This window comes from Rhincodon typus, chromosome 29 (genome assembly GCF_021869965.1).
Source record: "Rhincodon typus isolate 14 chromosome 29, sRhiTyp1.1, whole genome shotgun sequence".
Lineage (NCBI taxonomy): Eukaryota > Metazoa > Chordata > Chondrichthyes > Orectolobiformes > Rhincodontidae > Rhincodon > Rhincodon typus.
Window position 1 is genome coordinate 25,680,258 of NC_063360.1, and position 18,864 is coordinate 25,699,121.

At 38.1% G+C, this 18,864-nt stretch overlaps 1 protein-coding gene across 10 annotated transcripts in view; it reads left to right on the forward strand.

Annotated features, from left to right (window-relative positions):
* LOC109914216 (cold-inducible RNA-binding protein) overlaps positions 1 to 17,979 on the forward strand; it is a 25,758-nt gene extending 7,779 nt beyond the window's left edge. For 2 of the 10 annotated variants that reach the window (XM_048614081.1, XM_048614083.1), the window contains exons 3-8: positions 9,499 to 9,608; positions 10,088 to 10,194; positions 12,032 to 12,173; positions 12,466 to 12,547; positions 16,604 to 16,680; positions 17,296 to 17,979. In XM_048614081.1, the coding sequence (XP_048470038.1) occupies positions 9,509 to 9,608; positions 10,088 to 10,194; positions 12,032 to 12,173; positions 12,466 to 12,547; positions 16,604 to 16,680; positions 17,296 to 17,330 (543 nt within the window). In that variant the 5' untranslated portion in view covers positions 9,499 to 9,508 and the 3' untranslated portion in view covers positions 17,331 to 17,979. Of the gene's footprint in view, positions 1 to 2,004; positions 2,088 to 8,771; positions 8,916 to 9,498; positions 9,609 to 10,087; positions 10,195 to 12,031; positions 12,174 to 12,465; positions 12,548 to 13,030; positions 14,919 to 16,603; positions 16,685 to 17,295 lie in introns of those variants that run through there. The other 8 variants (XM_048614082.1, XM_020513795.2, XM_048614084.1 and 5 more) reach the window with 8 other exon arrangements.
* The last annotated feature ends 885 nt before the right edge of the window (positions 17,980 to 18,864 follow it).

Sequence of the window (18,864 nt, forward strand, 5' to 3'; positions counted from 1 at the left end):
ATTTAATTAATTACTTTTTATACCAAATTTTTGAAAATATGTCAACAATTTCTTGGACCTGGCTCTTAAGTACGTTTGAACTATCTTTGTTATTGCTGTGTTAACTAATTTCGGTGGTTTGCTATTATTGCTTTTAGCATAGTTACAGTTAATGTTTTCAAGTAACTTGACAAGACTTTGCTTGAACTAAATTCTTTGTATCCAGCTTGTGATTTTTTTTCGTCCTGTTCATTAGACATCAAAGCTGTGGCGACTCATTCATGTTAGAATGCTAGTTAATATCAAGTTCACCAAGTCCTTGGCTCAATCTAAGAAAAGTTGGTGCAAGTTGATATATAATTTACTGATCTCGAACTAACTTTATTTTAAAAAATGGTGAATTTTCCTTCATTCTCTACATCAGTCCCTGGCCAAAGATGTTCCAATTGATTGAGTACTACCAAATCAATCCTGACTTAACATCCCTGGTGTATTGTATAGAAAGACTTTTATTTACTGTTAAAAATAGTTCTGTTTTAATTCTGAATATTGTTAGTGTTTTCACAGAAAATTAAGTAATCAGACCCAATTGTTGTTAATGAAAAGTCTGAGTTTCTGCGAAAAAATAGTTTATCTAGATTAGTAACACCTGGGTGACATAATATTTCAGGACACTTAAAAGTCAAATTATCTGAATTAACATCAGATTTATTTTGTTATACATGATTGCACTGGCAGCATAATCATTTCCAAACTAATTTGACCCCAGGTAAATGTAGTATTCGGTGAGAATTGCTACTTTTTTTATGATAGCTAATAGTTTTGCATATCATTGTTAAACTGACCAAAGCTGGCACCTGCCAATGTTTCAGTTGAGAAAACTTTGACTTTTTATATATGCTTGTACAATAAAAACACTTAAAAGGAGTTCATTGCAATTAAATACCATGTCTGTTCTGTTTTTGAAATAGTATTGCCAGTTATATAATTCTCTGCTACTTGATTTTGAGTGGAATTCCTTAGTGTACAATTAGGATAAGGCTGCTCTTGTATAAAGAAAGGAAAGTCATTTTTCAGTTTGTTTGTCCGTCCACTTATTTTGTTGCGTTCTTTTGCTTTTGTTACGCCTGATTTGCAAATCTATTAAAGAAATAATCCAAACTCTGCTTGATAGCTTTCTAACAGAAATATTAAGTTTTCTTTGCCATCCATGTTCAAGGAATTATATGCTTATTTTTGCAAAATGATTTAAAAGATAGGTGCAACAAATTAGGAAAGCAAATGGAATGTACTTGTTTACAATAAGGCAAATTTAATACAAAGTATTACAATTCGGGGGAGACGATGGCCTAGTGGTATTATCGCTGGACTTTGATCCAGAGACCACAATGTTCTGGGGACTGGGGTTCGAATCCCACCACGGCAGATGGTGGAATTTGATTTCAATAAATATCTGGAATTGAGGATCTAATGATGACCATGAATCCATTGCCGACTGTTGTAAAAACCAATCTGGTTCACTAATGCCCTTTAGGGAAGGAAACTGCCATCCTTACCTGGTCTGGTCTACGTGTGTGATTCCAGATCCACAGCAATGTGGTTGACTCTTAACTGCCCTCTGGCAATTAGGGATGGGCAATAAATGCTGCCTAGCCGGCGTCGCCCTCATCCCGTGAATGGAGAAAAAAAGGGACGATTATGCTTTGGTTATACATAACACTGGTGAGATCACATGAGTAACATGTACAGTACTCTTACCTTAAAAGATATAAATGCAGAAACTTTTCTAAGGATGTTTACTTGAGTATATGGAGTGTTTGGGTTGCCTTGTGAGGCAAAGTTGGGCTAGGCTAAGCTGGTATCTACTAGAACTTGAAGAGTGAGGCAACTTAAAGTTTGAAATGATGTTGAAGGACCCTAAAGGTTGGATGTGGAAAGGGTGTTTCCTCTTGTGGGATAATCTGAACTAGCAGTTACTGGTCTTAAATGGGATTTTTAAGACAATGAGATTTTTTCCCCCCTCAGGAAGGAGAGTCAATGGAATTCTTACTCAAAAGGCAATGAAGAAAAATCTTCTCTTCAATATTTTAAGAGGTGGATAATTCTTGGTAAGCAAGGGCGTGAAAGGTTATCAGGGGTGGGTGGGGATTTGAAGTTAGCCAGATTACCCTTGATCTTATTAAATGACTGCACTCGAGGTAAAATGACCACTTCTGTTCTCAACAGAGATGTTTATGTAGGTTGATTTTTCCTTTTCTATTCTCTTAGCTTCTGAAATAGTACTGTTGTCATGCTGTAACTCTTTTATGTTTGCTAGCACAGGTTGTACTTTGCTAATTAGGCACACTGTGGTCCGTCAACTTCTCTGGTTCAGTGCCTGCAATATGTTTCCAGTTTTGGTGTGCGGAAAGGTGCTGTTTGGGTCACAAGTATGGAGTGTGAATGCCCAGTTTTTCTATCTGCATTTACTTTAGTGAAATGCTTTCTTGTTCTGGTGGGAATAATTCAGATCATAATTGATGGCCCCTTCACTAAAATTACTTATTTTATGCCCACAGCTGGGTGTAGGAGGCATTAAAGTTAGATGCTTCAACTTTTCTCAGGAACAAATTCCTCTTGTTATTTTAACAACTCCTGTACTGACTTTGACCACATGACCTTTGACTTCATCAAATTTTCCACTCTGCCAATCACAAGGCGGCCAAATTAGGGAAACACATCTGAGTACAGCTTGTAACAGCTGTGGTACCCAGGTGGGTAAAGGTGCAGTTAGAATTGCATGCTCTATGCAGTATCATCAGGAAAAGTGATTTCTTGTAGACACATTACAGTAAGTATTTGAGGATCTGGAACTCTTAGGTGATGCAAATCTTTCTTTATCCTTCATTTGTTAGCAGAGAAGCTAACATTTTACTGACTGAAGAGGACTTTGCTTTTAGACATAAGAACAATTCTGAAGGTTTTGAGAGAGAGAACTGGACTGGAAAGACATGACATCTTTCACTGGAGCATTGGAGGTTGAAGGGTTACCTTTTTTGAGGTTTACAAGAATTATGAGGGGTGTGGATTAAGTGAATGATGAGGGTCTTTTCCCTGGGGTAGAGGAGTTCAAAATTAGGGGGCATATTTTTAAGGTGAGAGGAGAAAGATTTATAAAGGATGTGAGGGTCAAGTTTTTTTTAAACACCTGGTTCATGTGTGGAATGAACTGCCAGAGAAAGTAGTGGATGCAGGTACAATTACAATGTTTAAAAGACATTTGGATAAGTTCATGAATAGGAACGGTTTGGAGGGATATGGGCCAAGTGCCGGCAGGTGAGACGAATTTATTTTGGGTACATGGTTAGCGTGGACTCGTTGGATAGAAGGGTCTGTGTCCATCCTGTATGATTCTAACTGGTTGATAGGAATCCTGCAGGCTTCACAGGAGTAGGAAATTTGTAGGATCAAAACATGGTAATCATTTGAGATCAGGATTGACTAAAACTGGATTTTTGTAAAAGTTTTAAAATTGCTTTCAGTAGCTCTCTATTTTAACTGTCAAAATATCCACAGTTTGAGCGGTTGTGTCTACAAGGGCTCAACATATTAGGATTGCTTTGATGGGACAATTGAATTATGATAAGGATACACTGAATACTTGCAGAGTTTGGTTTCAGTCGTGACGTGACAAAAGTAAATCCCAGGTATGGTGGAGGTAACATGATCACTGGACTCTACATTGGAGATCCAAGCCAATGTTTAGGGAATGTGTTCAGATCCCACTACAACTAATTGAAGTCTAAATTTGATCAATAAATCTAGAATTAAAGCTGGTCTCGATAATGGTGACCACAACTATAATTGTTACAGAAGTCCATCTAGTTCCATAAATCTTTTATGGAAGAAAATCTGTATGTTCGTCTGGTTTGGCCTTTGTGATTCCAGATCCGTGACACTTTCTTAACTGCCTTCTGAAATTACCTTGCAAGCAATTCTATTCAATGACTGTTAGGAATGTGGAATAAATGCTGGCCTTGTTAGTGACACCCGTATCCCATGAGGCATGGGGAGAAATGTGCATGCCTTAATTTTTATAATGAATCTTAATTTCCAGATCGTTCAGAAATTGTCTTCAACTCTGCCTAGTTCAGCATTGGAGCCAAGCATGGAATTGAGAATCTCCTTCTGATTACCTATTCATGTGATTTAGTCAGCAGTCAAAAGTTTTTGTAAAAATGACCAGTTTCATTATTTAGTTTGCATATAGTGTGGTTCAGTGTTAATTTCATGCTTCAACTTGCCTAAATTGAAAATAAATCAATCTTTTTAAACTGTTAACTAAAGTATTTTTGCGAGAATTGAATTTGACCAAATGTATCAACCTGCTACTTATTTCTGCTACGTGAGTTTGAGATACATACTGTGAAAACTGCTGTTGATCATGAGTCCGTTTGGAAGGATACCCAAACATACACTTTCTATTATTACTACACAGAATTGCAGCATGAAAGGTACTACTTATTCCATTTTTGCCAGTGCTATTTTAATACTCTCCGATTGTATTAAAAGGACTGTAGAAGGCTGGACTCCCTTGCACAAAGCTAGTGGAATTATGGAGCCATCATAGGATTGTAAAACAGGAGTTTACTGTTTATTCCCTCAACTGTTTTCCCACCATCTGATCTATACTCAATTTATTAACCAGTAATCAGTATACTGTGATGTTGTTACCAAACTTGACTTTCTATAAGAAGACAGAAACCACATTGTGTATGTGCTTAAAACACCTAAATTTCCAAACTCAATTAAAACAATTCACTTGACACAATGCAAATGGAGTCCTGTATTGGTAAAAGTCATTCAAAATGGTTAACTGCTTACCTTGCTGATATCATTGTATGTGGAGAGAGATGGTGCCTGATTTAGAATTATTATTGGGAAAATGGATGTTTGTGGCATGGAAATCACTGACCACATTTCTTCTAGGCTGTTGGTAAAATTCATTGATGCAGACTTTGCAGTCAGCAAAACATTGACAAAACTTTAAAATGGAGAAGGTTAGCCACTACCCTCGATTTTGGAACTTTTTTGTTTTGGTTTTTTTTCACATCCCTGGAATATTTGCTATATTAAAGCAATGTGAGTGCTATACTTTCAAATTTATTGGCCTTACTTCTAGGGTTATTTGACATGATTTGCATGCGGTAGTGAAGAATTACTACCTTGATTTGGCCACGTTTTTGACATCGTTCCTGATCTTATCTGCATCTCTTTTTTTTTCTTTTGTGTGGAGAAACCATGATTTCTGATGCACTACATTTTCTGAGAGTTGTCTTGATACCACTTAGTTTTTTCTGGCCTGGTATAGTTTACAATCCCCTTATTATCTATGTATGGCCTGTTTGAAGTCTTTGCTTTTTTTTGGCTAGAGAAAGAATGAAATATTAGTAGATTTGAGCTAAGAAGAGAGGTGATGATCGAAGATGTGATGAAAATTTCTGGTAGTGGTGAGATCCAAGGGATGGTATGGTGGATGGGGTGAACGGAACTGTTGAGTCAGACTGAAGTATACCAGAATGTCCATTTTGTCGAATACAATGAAACTTTTATTTATATGGCACCATCAACATAGGCAGGACCATCGTCTTGCACCATACCTTGTATTAGCTGATATCAAGCTAAGCTACTAAGAAAGGTGATCAGAAACTTGGTCAAAAAGGCAGAATTTAAACTGAATCTTAAAGATGAAACCCGGTGTTGAAGTTTAGAAAGGAAATTCTAATATTTTACCAGTTGGAAAGTATATAACTAGATGAAGTTGTGGATTGAAATTGAACTGTTATAATTGAAGGCAAACATCAGAAAATTTGGTAGCACTCCCATCTTGCTAGATCAAGATATTTGAATGCGTACAAGCTGTGAAGGAAAGGGTAAAGATCACTTTGCACTTCATGTGTATGTTTGATAACGAGTCAGCCAGTTTTTCACTCAAACTATGAAAGTCTCTTTCACTAAAGTTTGTAACTTGAACCTATGTGCGATAATCAAACAAAACGTGTACCAATCCCATTGTTTCTTTTCAGACACTTGAGCATGGTGCTTCACTTAATGTGTGCTGAGAATGTTGACCATGTTTTGGCAGACCTACCCCTGCACTTCATGGTTAGATGCTGCTTAAATCTTGCCATGATGATCATGATTGGAGCTGCTTGTTACTTTAAATTTTACTTTACTAAAATACTTAATCTGATCTCTCTGTAAACTAAAGGTCACTGTTACCTTTCCTGTACGATGTTGCTAGTGTTTGCATGGTACTGTAGTCCAACAATTTTATCCATTATGGAAATTAACAGGCGGTAAGCAGTAGTTGGGAATATAAAGTGCATACTGATCAAAAATGCCATTACACTCCTTGGCTTTTAACAAGGAAAAGAGAAAGTGTAGATGCATATGGTGTAAAAATTTGAGCTCAACAGTGATGACCTAGTTCTTGTTTCTAAAATATGGAGGTTTGAATGATTTAGAAGAGTTTTTGTTCTTGGATATGTACTAATTGTATTCTGCTGGAATTCTCAAGTTCCCAATGATTGGAATGTAGTGCCTCCTACTCAAGCAAAGAGAAGAAAAGTAGGATTTAAAGCCATTGATCCTTATAATGCCAATATGATATGCTGGAATCAGTTTTTGATTGTAAGGTACTTGTTGATGTAAGCTTTTCTTACCTACAATTTCAATTGCTGAAAGCAGATTCACAGTTTTAACGTGGCATTTCATTGCAGTAACTCCCCCTTATTAGAGGGTGACTGCATCATGTGATGTTCTGACCTGTTGAACACCTTTTTTAAATTGCATAGGGAAAACTGCTCTTATTTGGGGTGTTTTGTGTACCTGCAATCTCCAAACCATTTGAAATAAATTCAGCACATTGTTTAGAACTATTTGAGGTTGTCTAGTTTATCTGTTACGCTTTTGAATTCCTAAGCAGAGTGACTTGATTGTTTCTGGCATTCTCTGATAAAGAGCAGGTAGCTATTCCCTTGAGTGATCTAAACATAGTTTGAGTTTTTTCTTCTCCTTTTTAAGACTCTCCATGAATCTCTCTTTAAGGTCTTGGTCACCTACAGAATGCTGAACCTAACATGAGTTGTTGGAAAATGCTTGGATCTGTAAACAAAGCATGTGATAACTGGACGTGTCAAAAATAACAATAGGATCTGACAGAGTCAACACGGACTGATGTTAGGGAAATCATGTTTGATAAGCCCGATGAGTTTTTTGAGAATATATGTAGCACAGTACATAAGGGGGGAGCCAACAGAAACTGATCTTTAAGATTTTTAGAAGGCTTTTGATTAAGATCCCACACAAGCAGTTACTAAGCCAAAGTAGAACGCTTGGGATTGGGGGGAATTTACTGGTGGATTATGAACTGGTTAACAAACAGAAAACAGACTGAGAAATTAATCATTTTTTTTATGTTGACATGTTGTGACTAATGAAGTACTGCAGGATCTGTGTTTGAGCCCCAGCGCCAGGGACTCTGGTTCGATTCCACTCGGGCAACTGTCTGTGTGGAGTTTGCACATTCTCATGTCTGCATAGGTTTCCTCCACCGTCCAAAGATGTGCAGGTTAGATAGGGAGGGGGTGGTGTGTGTGTGTCTTGATGGGATGCCGTTTGGAGGATCAGTGTGGATTTGATGGGCTGAACAGCCTGCTTACACACTATAGGGATCGTGGATTCTATTCTCAAAGTATCAATGTCTTGAATGTGGGAGTCAATGTAATTTTTTGTTGGATGGCAAAGTTAGGTGGAAGTTAGTTCAGGTTGGAATTACACTTAAAAGGAATTTTGGAGTGAGTTGGTAAAAGTTTAGTATCTGGAACACTGGAGAAATGAAGTTTTTGTAAATCAAAAGCAGCTAGAGAATTTGTTAAATGGAAAGACAACTTTTAAGTTGAACAGAATTTGACCTTTAATTAGGAGAATTTGCAGATAGAAGCAAAGATACCTTGTTCAGTGCACCTAGGCCCCTGTGTACGTGAAAACTAGCTAACTGTGATACGTGAAAATTAATGAACTGGTCTTAGTGGATCTCCCGTAATTTGGACCAGAAGCCTCACGGTTTTACTGGGTTTCCTGTTGAAGTATGAGGAAAAATTAAACAGGTTGGAATTGTACTCTGTGGAGCTCAGAAGAATGAGGGTTGTTCTTGTACTACTTTTAAAAAGGAATGAAAGGGTAGGTGCATTAAACCTCGTGAATGGTGTGATCCAGAAGTAGGAGTCTCAATTTGAGACTTCAGTGGTACGTCGAGGATTTTTCTTGCGGGTAGTGAAATTTTGGAATTCTCAGCTCCGAGGTAATTGATTCCTATCGTCTTACATGTTTTTAGCGTACGAAAATTATTGAAGTAAAAGTCTTTGTTGATTTTGAATAGCGGAGCGAGCTCAAGGAGCTGTGAGAGACTTGGTGACCGTTTGTTAAACCTCCCCATCCCTGCGACATGGTTTGGGCTGTTGGCATCTTTTGTGTTATTTCTAGTCGAGAAGAGAAAGGAGACCTTTTTTGTTGCAACCGAAATGTTAACTGTAAATAAAGGTGTTAAATTGACATTTTGTTTGTTGTCCCTCGTGTGTTGTAACCTGAAGGTTGCTGGCAACAGCTATGCTGAGGTTTCATTCACGAAGAGGAGGGGGTGAAGGATGCGCAGAGCAACTGGATCCGGGGTGTTTGAGCAGGAGGGGGAGGGGAGGGGAGGGGGAGTCGGTTATAAATAGCAGCCCATAGTGCTGTGCTCTCATTTCGACCCGGAGCTCTGTGCTGCCGTATTTGGATCTGTGTTGAAGTGAGTTGAAAGCCGCTGCGAAGCTTTGTGCTCACCTTGGGCGTAGGGTGAATCTCGCTGACGGTTTGGGTCAAACCGAGCGGCTTCCTTTGAGCCAGCTTGCAGGGTAGGCTCCACGGAAAGACCGGTCCGTTATTACCGCAGGTGGGGGAGACATTAGTAACTGGGAATTCGGTGTGAACGTACGCCATCGGCTTCAATTCCGAATGGAAGTGGGGCGCAAATCACCCGTCGTCTTTGAAGCTAGAGTACGATGGGACGAGTAAAGGCGAGCGGTGCGGAGCTGGGGGGTGGGTACAGCATTAGCGAAGCGGTTGCTGTTTTTGTTCTAACTGTTGAAGGGGTAAGGGACGGTGGAGAAGAAACGAAGGGGGCGTCTGTAAAATGGCGGCTCCACAAAGCCGGGCCGGCCAGAGATGGCCACTGCGTGGGACCCGGATCGTGCCGCACTGCGGCACCCTGTCTCTCTCTCTCTGCCTGCGAGGTGGGGAGAGACCGAGACAGCACTGGATCTGCGGGGACGGAGTGGGTGGGCGTTGGGGAGGAGCTCCATGTGCTGCAAACCATCCACTAAAACCGAAAGCGGAGGCTCTTTACCCTCTTCAAACTATGTCCGTCGAATCGACTCCTTTTCCGCCATCACCATACAAAAATAACTTAATTTTACTCTTCACTTACTGCCCACATAGGTAAAGCACGATGTCTGACGAAGGAAAGCTTTTTGTCGGTGGTCTTAACTTTGACACAAACGAACAGTCGCTGGAATCCGTTTTCTCCAAATATGGACAGATCTCTGAAGGTTGGTGTGTGGCAGCTAAATATAATATGCCCTGTATTGACAGCACTTAAGCAGGATCCAATTTCAGGAGCCCACCAGTTTAAATATGAATGGATATTGTTGGAAGTTTGTGAAGTGGATTTCTTCTTTATATACTAAAGATGGAGAATATAACAAAACAAAGGGGGCTTTTAAGTGCATGTACTCCCCACAGCATTGATTTCTTAATTTTACAATTTTAAACGTGGTGGATATTTTTCTGTGTAGACTGGTGCTCAGGCACATAATTGAAGGAGAGCAGCAATAAATGAGATTACTGTGGGAGCATGCAGTAATATGTAGGAAAAGAAACCTTGTATGGCCATAAGTACCGGCATTAATCTTTTTGAGACAATTGGCTTGTTTCTATAAATTGATGTAATTCTGTAAACTTTTTTTAAGCTGTTTCAGTCGTACGGTGGTGTTTTGTAACTTTAAGTATTTTTCCCTGTTTGCTTTAGTTATTGTAATTAAGGACCGGGAGACGCAGAGGTCGAGGGGTTTTGGTTTCGTCACGTTTGAAAATCCTGATGATGCAAAGGATGCTATGTTAGCTATGAATGGGAAGGTACATTTACATACCCATCATTTCTACAAGTTTTATAATTAAGGTATCATAAGTGGTATATCTGATGCCTTAGCATAAATAGTGGATTCATGCTATTTCCCCTCCCACTATTCCAGAGACCTGAGCATATAATCCAGGGTGACACTTTAGACAGAGAGCAATATCAAAGATCTGTGCTTGGGGTAAGATGTTAAACATTGCCTTGTCTGCCCCCACAGATAGATAACATAGTGCTTTTTGAACTTAAGTCAGGGAGTAAGGATTCCTTAGTTAAATATTTATTCCTCATTGACATTACTAAGGAAAATCGCTGTTCCTTGATCAGTTGGTCACTCTTCCTGGCAGCTGTCTCTAATTGAACCAGACTTCACAAATTTGTGTCTTGTTTGATGCTCAGCTTTGAACCATTTATCTATTATAAAAGACTTCAATGTCTACTTTCACCTCTAATGCCACACAGCTCTACCCATTCTTTGACCCACCTTTCTGAAATCATCTCCAGAATCTGTTACCTGATGTTTTACTTCGACTCTGGTTTTCCAGATTGCCAGCATGCAAACTGTTTCGTTTTTCTGGTCTTCTAGTGCTGTCCTGGTCATTCTCCTGTTTTAATCCTTTGAACTTGCTTGATTCATCTTTTTTAAACTTCTGTGTCTTTTTTTTTGTCTAATTGCAATCCTGTGAAGTGCCTTTGGATTTCTATTGTAATAAAGCATTAATGTTTTTGATTGAATAGTTAAAGCTAGCTGCTGCAGTTCCCTGTAATGTAGTAATGATTGCACTTTCTAAAAAAAAACTCATCAGTCATAACTTGGTGAAAGAAGGTCATAGTCATACAACATAAAATAAGCCCTTCGGCCTACCATGGCTATGCTGACCAACAAACATCAAACTACTGTAAATCCCATTTACCTGCACTGGGTCCGCAGCCTACCATCCATCACATTTTAAGTACTCCTCCAGATGCTGCTTAAATGTTGTAAGAGTACCCCTCTCCACCACCCTCTCGGGCAGCGCATTCTATATTTCTACTCTGTCCTCGGGTTGTCTCTAAACCACTTTGTCCTCGGCTTAAACTTATGTTCTCTGGTTAGATCCATCTGGCGTGTGGAAAAGATTCTCGTGATCTATACTGTATGTGCTTTTTGTAGTTATATTTGGTGTACCTGAATCAGATACCCTTCAGCTGCCTCTGCCCCAGGGAAGACAAACCCAGTCTTTGCTCATAACTGAGATTTTCATCTCAAGCAGCATCCTGGTGAATTTCCTCTGCATCCTCTCCAGTTCATTCACATCCTTCCAATAGTGTGATGACCTGAACTGCATACAGTCTTCCATCTGTGGCCTGACCAAGCCTTTTATAAAGGTGCGACAAGACTTCTTGCACAGCTTGGCTGGTGAAGCATCCCATATGCTGCCTTCACCCTGTCTTCTATCTATGCTGAAACCTTCAAGGATCTATGGACCTCCCATCCATTGTGTCAAACCACCCCGATTAGACCTCCCAACATGCATCACCTCGTACTTCAGATGAAACTTCATTTGCCAATATTCTGTCCAGTCTACCAGATGATCAATATCAGACTGTAGCCTGAGGCTGTTGTCATTATCAGCAATTATACCTTCAAACTCCTATCCAAGTTGATAACGTACATAACAAACAGCAAGGGTCCCAGCACCGATCTCAACGTCTAGGAGATGAATAGCTTACTTCTGCTTTGTGCTTCACACTGCATTAGGATGTCCAAAAATTATGGAAATTGCAAAATGAGTGCAGGCACTTTCAGAAGTGGTGCCATTTGATGTCTAATAATTATGTTTTCTCTTTTCTTTGTAGTCTGTTGATGGGCGTCAGATTAGGGTAGATCAAGCTGGGAAATCCTCTGGAGAACGATCCCGAGGCTACAGGGGTGGAAGTGCAAATAGTCGTGGATTTTTCCGTGGAGGGTCTGGGCGTAGAGCCCGTGGGTTTTCGAGAGGTATGTAACAGTAACTAACAATTATAGTTTTAAAAAAATTTCACCACTTCCATGTCCACACAGAGTAGATCTTGAAAAGATTGCTGTGTAGACTTTCACTGCTCCCTTGGTTTGTTACATGTTGAATTTCTATAATAGCTAAGTTGCTGTATTTCTGGACAATGTATAGCAGTTCTAGAAGAACTTCTTTTCAACTCGTCATAACCGTTTTGTTTATGTTTAATGTGGTTTGAATTGAATATTAATGTGTCTTTGTTTAATTAAATTCATTATTATTTGGATCCTTGCATAGGTGGAGGAGATAGAGGGTACATTGCAAGGTATGATTCAAGAAGTGGTTACTCTGGATCTAGAGACTACTATAACAGAGACAGGTAAAGATGTTTCTTTGTAATTTTGTTTGTTTTATTTATTATTTAATTTAGATATTTTCTAGTTATCCTGTTATCTACCTCTGGAACAGGTGGGACTTGAACACAAGCCTCTTGGTCCAGAGTTAGGGACACTACCACTGCCCCACAAGAGCCCATGATTGGCTGCATATTGTTATAATTAGTTATTTCTTCTGAATACTGCATTCAGTTCTGGTCTCCCTGCTATAGGAAAGATTTTGTTAAACTTGAAAGGGTGCAGAAAAGATTTACAAGGGGTTGAGCCTATAGGAAGAAGCTGAATAGGAGACCTTAGAGTTTTATAGAGTCATTGGGCATGGATAGGGTGAATACCCAAGGTCTTTTTACTAGGGTGGGGGAGTCCAAAACTAGAGGGCAAAAGTTTAAGGTGTCATGCTGTAGAGCTTAATGATTCTGTGACTATAAATGATCTGGAAAACACTACAGGGATTTTGTTTTTCCCAGGAGTCAAGGGAGCTATAGTGGCGGTGGTTCCTACAGGGACAGTTATGACAGTTAAGGTAGGTGCCACTAAAAATGGAAATTGTAAGTGGAAAATTATTGGGTTGGGATTGCACCTCATATCTTCTGGTATGATCTCGTTATCTTGGTAACAAATTTCAGGAAAAGCATATATTGTGATAAGCAGTGTATCTGCACTGTGCATTTTAGTGCAGCAGTGCATTTCAGTGTTGTCCACACGATTTGAAATACAGAACCATAGTCTGTACAGTAAGTTCAGTACAATGTAATATTGATTCTTCCTGTAGTACCACTCAACAGTGTATCTCCGGGGGCGGAAAGTTCTACTAATGGTAGGTTCTGGCCTTGCAGTTCTGTTGGGTCCAGGTTGAAGAAACACGTTGGTCTGTGCTGCACCATAGTACTTAATTCCTGTTACTAGATTGTATAAATTAACTGCAGTAGTACAATATTTGACAAACTGGTTGCAAATCTTTTAAATTTTATACTGCCATAGTTTAATGTATTCTTTTCCATTTGCGATTTTAGCCTTTTAAACTTAGCTGTTAATCTGCATGCCAATCTTATTGCCATCTGTTCAGGTAACTTAATAGATTTGTCCTCCCATCTAAATCATAGGCTCTACAGTCTAGAACCAAAACCAAGAAAGCAGCATGTATTCTAAATTTCTAAAGCATTGAGAGTATCTTTACAATACTTTTATGTAAGCTTAAAAATCTCTAACCCAGTCCCCTATTATCTTCCCATAATGTATTAATTATGAGGTTACATTTACTTTGGAAGTGCAAATGCCATAAACTTCAAATGTCATAATCTTTGGTTAGTGTTCTACTGTGCCCTCATAGCTCTAAACCATGATCCAATTCAGTCCATAGCACTGATCTAGCAATAGGAAGAGGAAGCTATGATTACTATTGCAGTCTTTTTACATTGTACCTGCTTCTTGTTCTCAGCTACACACAACGAATAAATAAATCTTCCTGACTCAAGATCGTCCTTCCTATGGCTGTATTTATAAAGATTTTCGGAGCTTCGTGGAATCGTATTGTGTACTTTTATTCTCACTGACTTGTAGTAATTCAGTTTGGCCTTGTTAATCACAGCCTGACAGCTTCTGACATGAGGATGCACACTAAGTGTTGGCTCGGTAATTTTGGAATTAAACAATCAAATAATAAGCATTCTCAGGCAGATGGCAGAGCCCTCCATGTTTTTCTTAATAATATTCTGAGGTTTTCATTTTACTTTAGAATCTTTTTGTTTTTCTTCATATTGCTCAAATGCTTCCTGTAAAGTCGCTATTTCGGAAATGAAGTTGCGGGGTTGACTGCAATTTTAGTAAAACAAACATGTAAAATGGGCTTATAGTGTGTTCTCAATCTATTTTTACGCTAAGCAAACTGATGTTTTATAGAAGCTGAACAAGCTGTGGTCTTTATTTCAAAATAAAGGCTTTCATAGCCACTTATTCTTGTTTCTTTTTTTAAAAAAAAATGTCATCTGAAACGTTCCTTTAGTGTAGCAGGGTAGGAAAGCAACACGGGAACAGAAGATATTCTCTGCCTCTCAAACCGCTTTGATACTGCTGAAGATAAAAGGCGTTATTTTTAACTTGTAATTGGACATTTGTGCATCTTTCAGTAGTTTCAAGAGTTCTGTACACTGTAAATAATTAGTTAATCATGTTCCAAATTCTTCAAAATTTACGAATGGAGTCCTGAGCAATGTATCTTTATAAGTTGACATGTATTGGATGAGAAATATTTGGAAATGGCTTTCTTTGTGTTGTATGTTCAAGTGGTTTAGAGTTGACCTTTTGTACTGAAACAGGCTTCACGAAGCCTCATTAAACAAAATACATGACTCATAACCCTGATCTTTCTGTAGTTGGATTCTTATGGGATGTAGTAGAAGGGGTATAGGTATGGATTCTGCAATCTGTAATGTTAAGTAGTTGGAGGAAGGTCAATTTTTTGAAAAAATTGGGGCTATTAGGAACTAATATAAGCAAGCAAGCAACCAAGTCTTTCATTGCTATTCAGTTGTAGATGTATAACCACAGTTGATGTCCTCCTTAGTTAATTGAGAAAAGTGCTAGTTTAGGATTGAGCAACCTGTGGCAAAGGCTTTTTGAGATACACACTATACTATGTAATGTACTGTCAGAAGGTATCAATCAGCTGATCTAAATTGAAATCTGAACTGTCCCTTTTCAACAGTTGTAGGAATTCTAATAAAATCATTACCACAGTACCAGTTTTCCCATGTAACAGGCATGCCTGAGGTCATTGCCAGGTATGCTGTTTATTTGAAATTATTCCTTAGGTTGGATTTTGAATCCCTTGTATTTGCCTTTCATTTTAGATAATCTATTTTCAGTGCAGGGTTATGGGGAAAGCAAGTTCAGGATAATCAGATTGGCCATTATCTCATCGGCAGAGCAGACTCCATGGGCTGAATGGTCTACTTCTGCTCCTTTTGTCATACGGTCTTATAGCTTAAGTTTGTAGTGCTAATTTTCATAATTTACTGTTTTTGCATAAAGTAATATTGAAGGGATGATTTTACATCTGTTTTGCCATACTGGTTTGAAAAGAATTACGTCTGGTGCTAGATATCAAACAGCTATCTGTTTCTGTTGAATTTAAATTTTTTAAAAAAAAAAGAAAAACCTTTCTTTCCGTGTTTCTCAAAAACTGGTAGTTTCATTGTGATTTTCTTGCATTGAGTAATTGATTACCAAATGGAAAATTTCCATTCCAAAGTTTGCTACTTTGTGGCTGAAGTGATAATATTAGTACCAGCAGCTGGATGATACGCAAAAGTTTTTTTTTTTTAAAAGAGTTCAGTTATCAGAAACATCAGGATAAAATTTATCAACATTTCATAAACTGTCTCTGTTGCTATAAAATTGGGCACAGCTAAATTAGGTGCAAATGTCTGTTCAGAAGGGTGTTCAAGTCCATTTAAAGATTTTTATAACGCTTCACAACTTCTAAGGATCTTTGCTAACATTTGGAAAGAAATGGCCATGGAGAACGAAGTGCTGTGCCTTCTTCAATGAAACCTGAGATGAAAACAGCACATGGCTAAGTGCAAATGTGGATATAGTCCTAGATTTGAGGTAACTCCTTTTACTCTCATAGGCAGTTTATGTTGACTGTTCATTCAAAACACACTCAAATAATGTGCTTGTGAAATTTCATTTATTGTATTGGGTTAGTTCTCTAGCAGAATCCAACTCTTAAAATTGAACTCCATGCCAAACCTTACTATAAAGCTTCATTCCTTGATCTTTTATTCATTCAGTTGCTTGCGGTATTCTGCTCCATTGATTTTTAACAGTGAGCACTCTAAAAATATTTTCCCTTGAAGAAAAGAAATTGGACCATATAACATTAGTGGCACAATTTGTTCCCTTAACTAGGATTTGCCTTGTGACTCTTTTCTGAAAATCGTTAAAAATTACATTAAATTCTTAAGCCTGAAAAGTTTCATTTTGTTGAGTTGCTGTAAATGACCAAACATAACTAATAGACACTCTTCATATTGCAGAATGAACCTGAGTGACGATTTCGTGAATAATGATGCTGATTGCCCTTTGACACTGAAGGCAGAGGAAAGCATTTGGGGTATGTTTGATTCACATATTCACTAAGCTTGTTGTGTATGTAATTGTATTTTGAGGGCTAGTTGATTAATGTAAATGTTTTGATTCCTAAATTGTCTGTCTACTATATTACTATTAAGGAAAAGCTTAATCTAGTCTGGTTGTCACTTAGTCAAATGAAGCACTTGTAGGTCTTATTGCTTTTACAGTAAAGAGTGAATTGTCTTGTCATATCAAGCCAAGTAAATAAAATTGATGATTTGGAAAGGAACACTTTTTGAAACTTACAATTGTTTGAGAGGCACACTTTAAATGCACTAGAAAGTGGTGTGTACTTTGTATGGTATTAAATATATTAGGGGGAGTAATCTATTCAATTTCATTAAGTAACTTGCTATAGAAATATGGTAATCTAACTGATATGCATAACCTAGCTATGTTCTGTAATATTGTCCATTGTGTTGAACTTGCAGTACATTGTGATCTTATTTGTAAAACATTGTAATTTCTAGTGTATTAAATGGCGTAATGCTGTTCCATTATGTTGACTTACTTTAAATGTGAAATGTCTATGGTTTAACGTTTTTCCCATCAATCCAATTTTCTTTGTTTTGTTAAAACTTTGTATCTCTTTTAGGTATAGTCTCACAGGTGACTGTCACTAATCGATGATTTATCCAATTCATCAATCAAGTTGAGTGAAAATGGTTGCAAATCTGTGAAATTCTCTGCCCCAGAAGGTTGTGGAGACAAAATCATTGAGTGTATTGAAGACCAAGATGGACTAATGTCAGAACTTAAGGAGACTCTAGGATTATGGGAAGCCAGCAGCAATGTGGAATTTGAGACCAAGATCGAATTAGTCATGATATTGTTAAATGGTGGTACATGCCTGAGAGGTTGACAACTTTTGGTGCTCCTGTTTCTTTTCCTGAATGGCAGCTAACTTTTTACAAGGGGATTATTGCTTACAGACATGTACTATCAGCATGCGGTGCTGGTCAGTAGTCAAAAGTGGAATCTTGGCTGGTCTGCATTAACCCAAGTGTGTTGAACCAGTAGTAGAAATCTGCACATCTTTGTTTTCTGACTTTTTTTTTCTTTAATTATTGTTTAATATCTTGTTTGCTCCAACTACCTGATAAAATATATATTTGATCGGGTTGGGGTGTTATGAAAGTTGGCGGTTGCTGGCAGAGGATGCTGTAAAAATACTAACTACTGCAAGACTGCTGGAGCCAGAGGAAATTGAAAATTTTGCAATTACAAAGCTATCATTCCTTTTACAATGTTCAATAAAGCAACATTTTATAATTTAAAATGTCTAAGACTTTGTATTTGCTTCCTAATAATTCTAGCCAACTTAGTATTGAAATTCAGGTCTGTGGTCTTTCCTTTAATTGACAGGTTGGACTGTAGAATAGATAGCATCTGATAAGCTAAGAAAACAGATTGATACTCTAAAGTGGTGCATTTTTAGATTTATTGCTTGCATAAATCAGATGCTTGCAAATTTATTGTGTTGTGAGAACACAAATAGTTGAGGTTAATTTTAGTTGGTTTAGGTTGTAGATTCCTTTGAGGCAGGTTGGCTAGTTAATTAATAGCTCTTGAGAATTCTGCCAGCATGCCAAACTTGTTTCTGATAGATGCCAGCCTCCAGTTTCTAAATGTGCCAGCTTGGAGCTAACTTGGGAAAAACACAAGTGGCAATTACAGTGGTTGTCGTGCAGAGATGTAACCATGAAATGACCATCTTTCAGTTTCTTGTACCCTGTAAAGGACTGCAAAGTTAAGTGTTAGCATATGTTACTGCCCCTCGGCATATTCAGTTATAGTTGTTTTGGAGAGTACAGCAAGGTGAGTTGGATGCTCGAGGTAGAAGAAGAATCACTTATCAATTGTCAGGTATGCTGTCTTATGAAATTGAGAAACCCGTGATGTTGCCCATATATAATTGTTTGTTGCTCTTAGATGGCAAATGATATGGAAGAGAAAATTACTTCCTCCTGAGAAAAATAGGTATTTTGGTTCCAACTGTGCTGGTAGATGAGATGATAAAACCATGGTCATTTGGTGGTTGGATAACATTTTGTTCTCAAAAGTGTATTTGTCTTTTTGTAAAGTTGATGGTATTACCTTGCCAAGAAGATTACTTTCACAGACTTACAAACTTTTAACACACAATCTGGAAGTGGGTATTTTC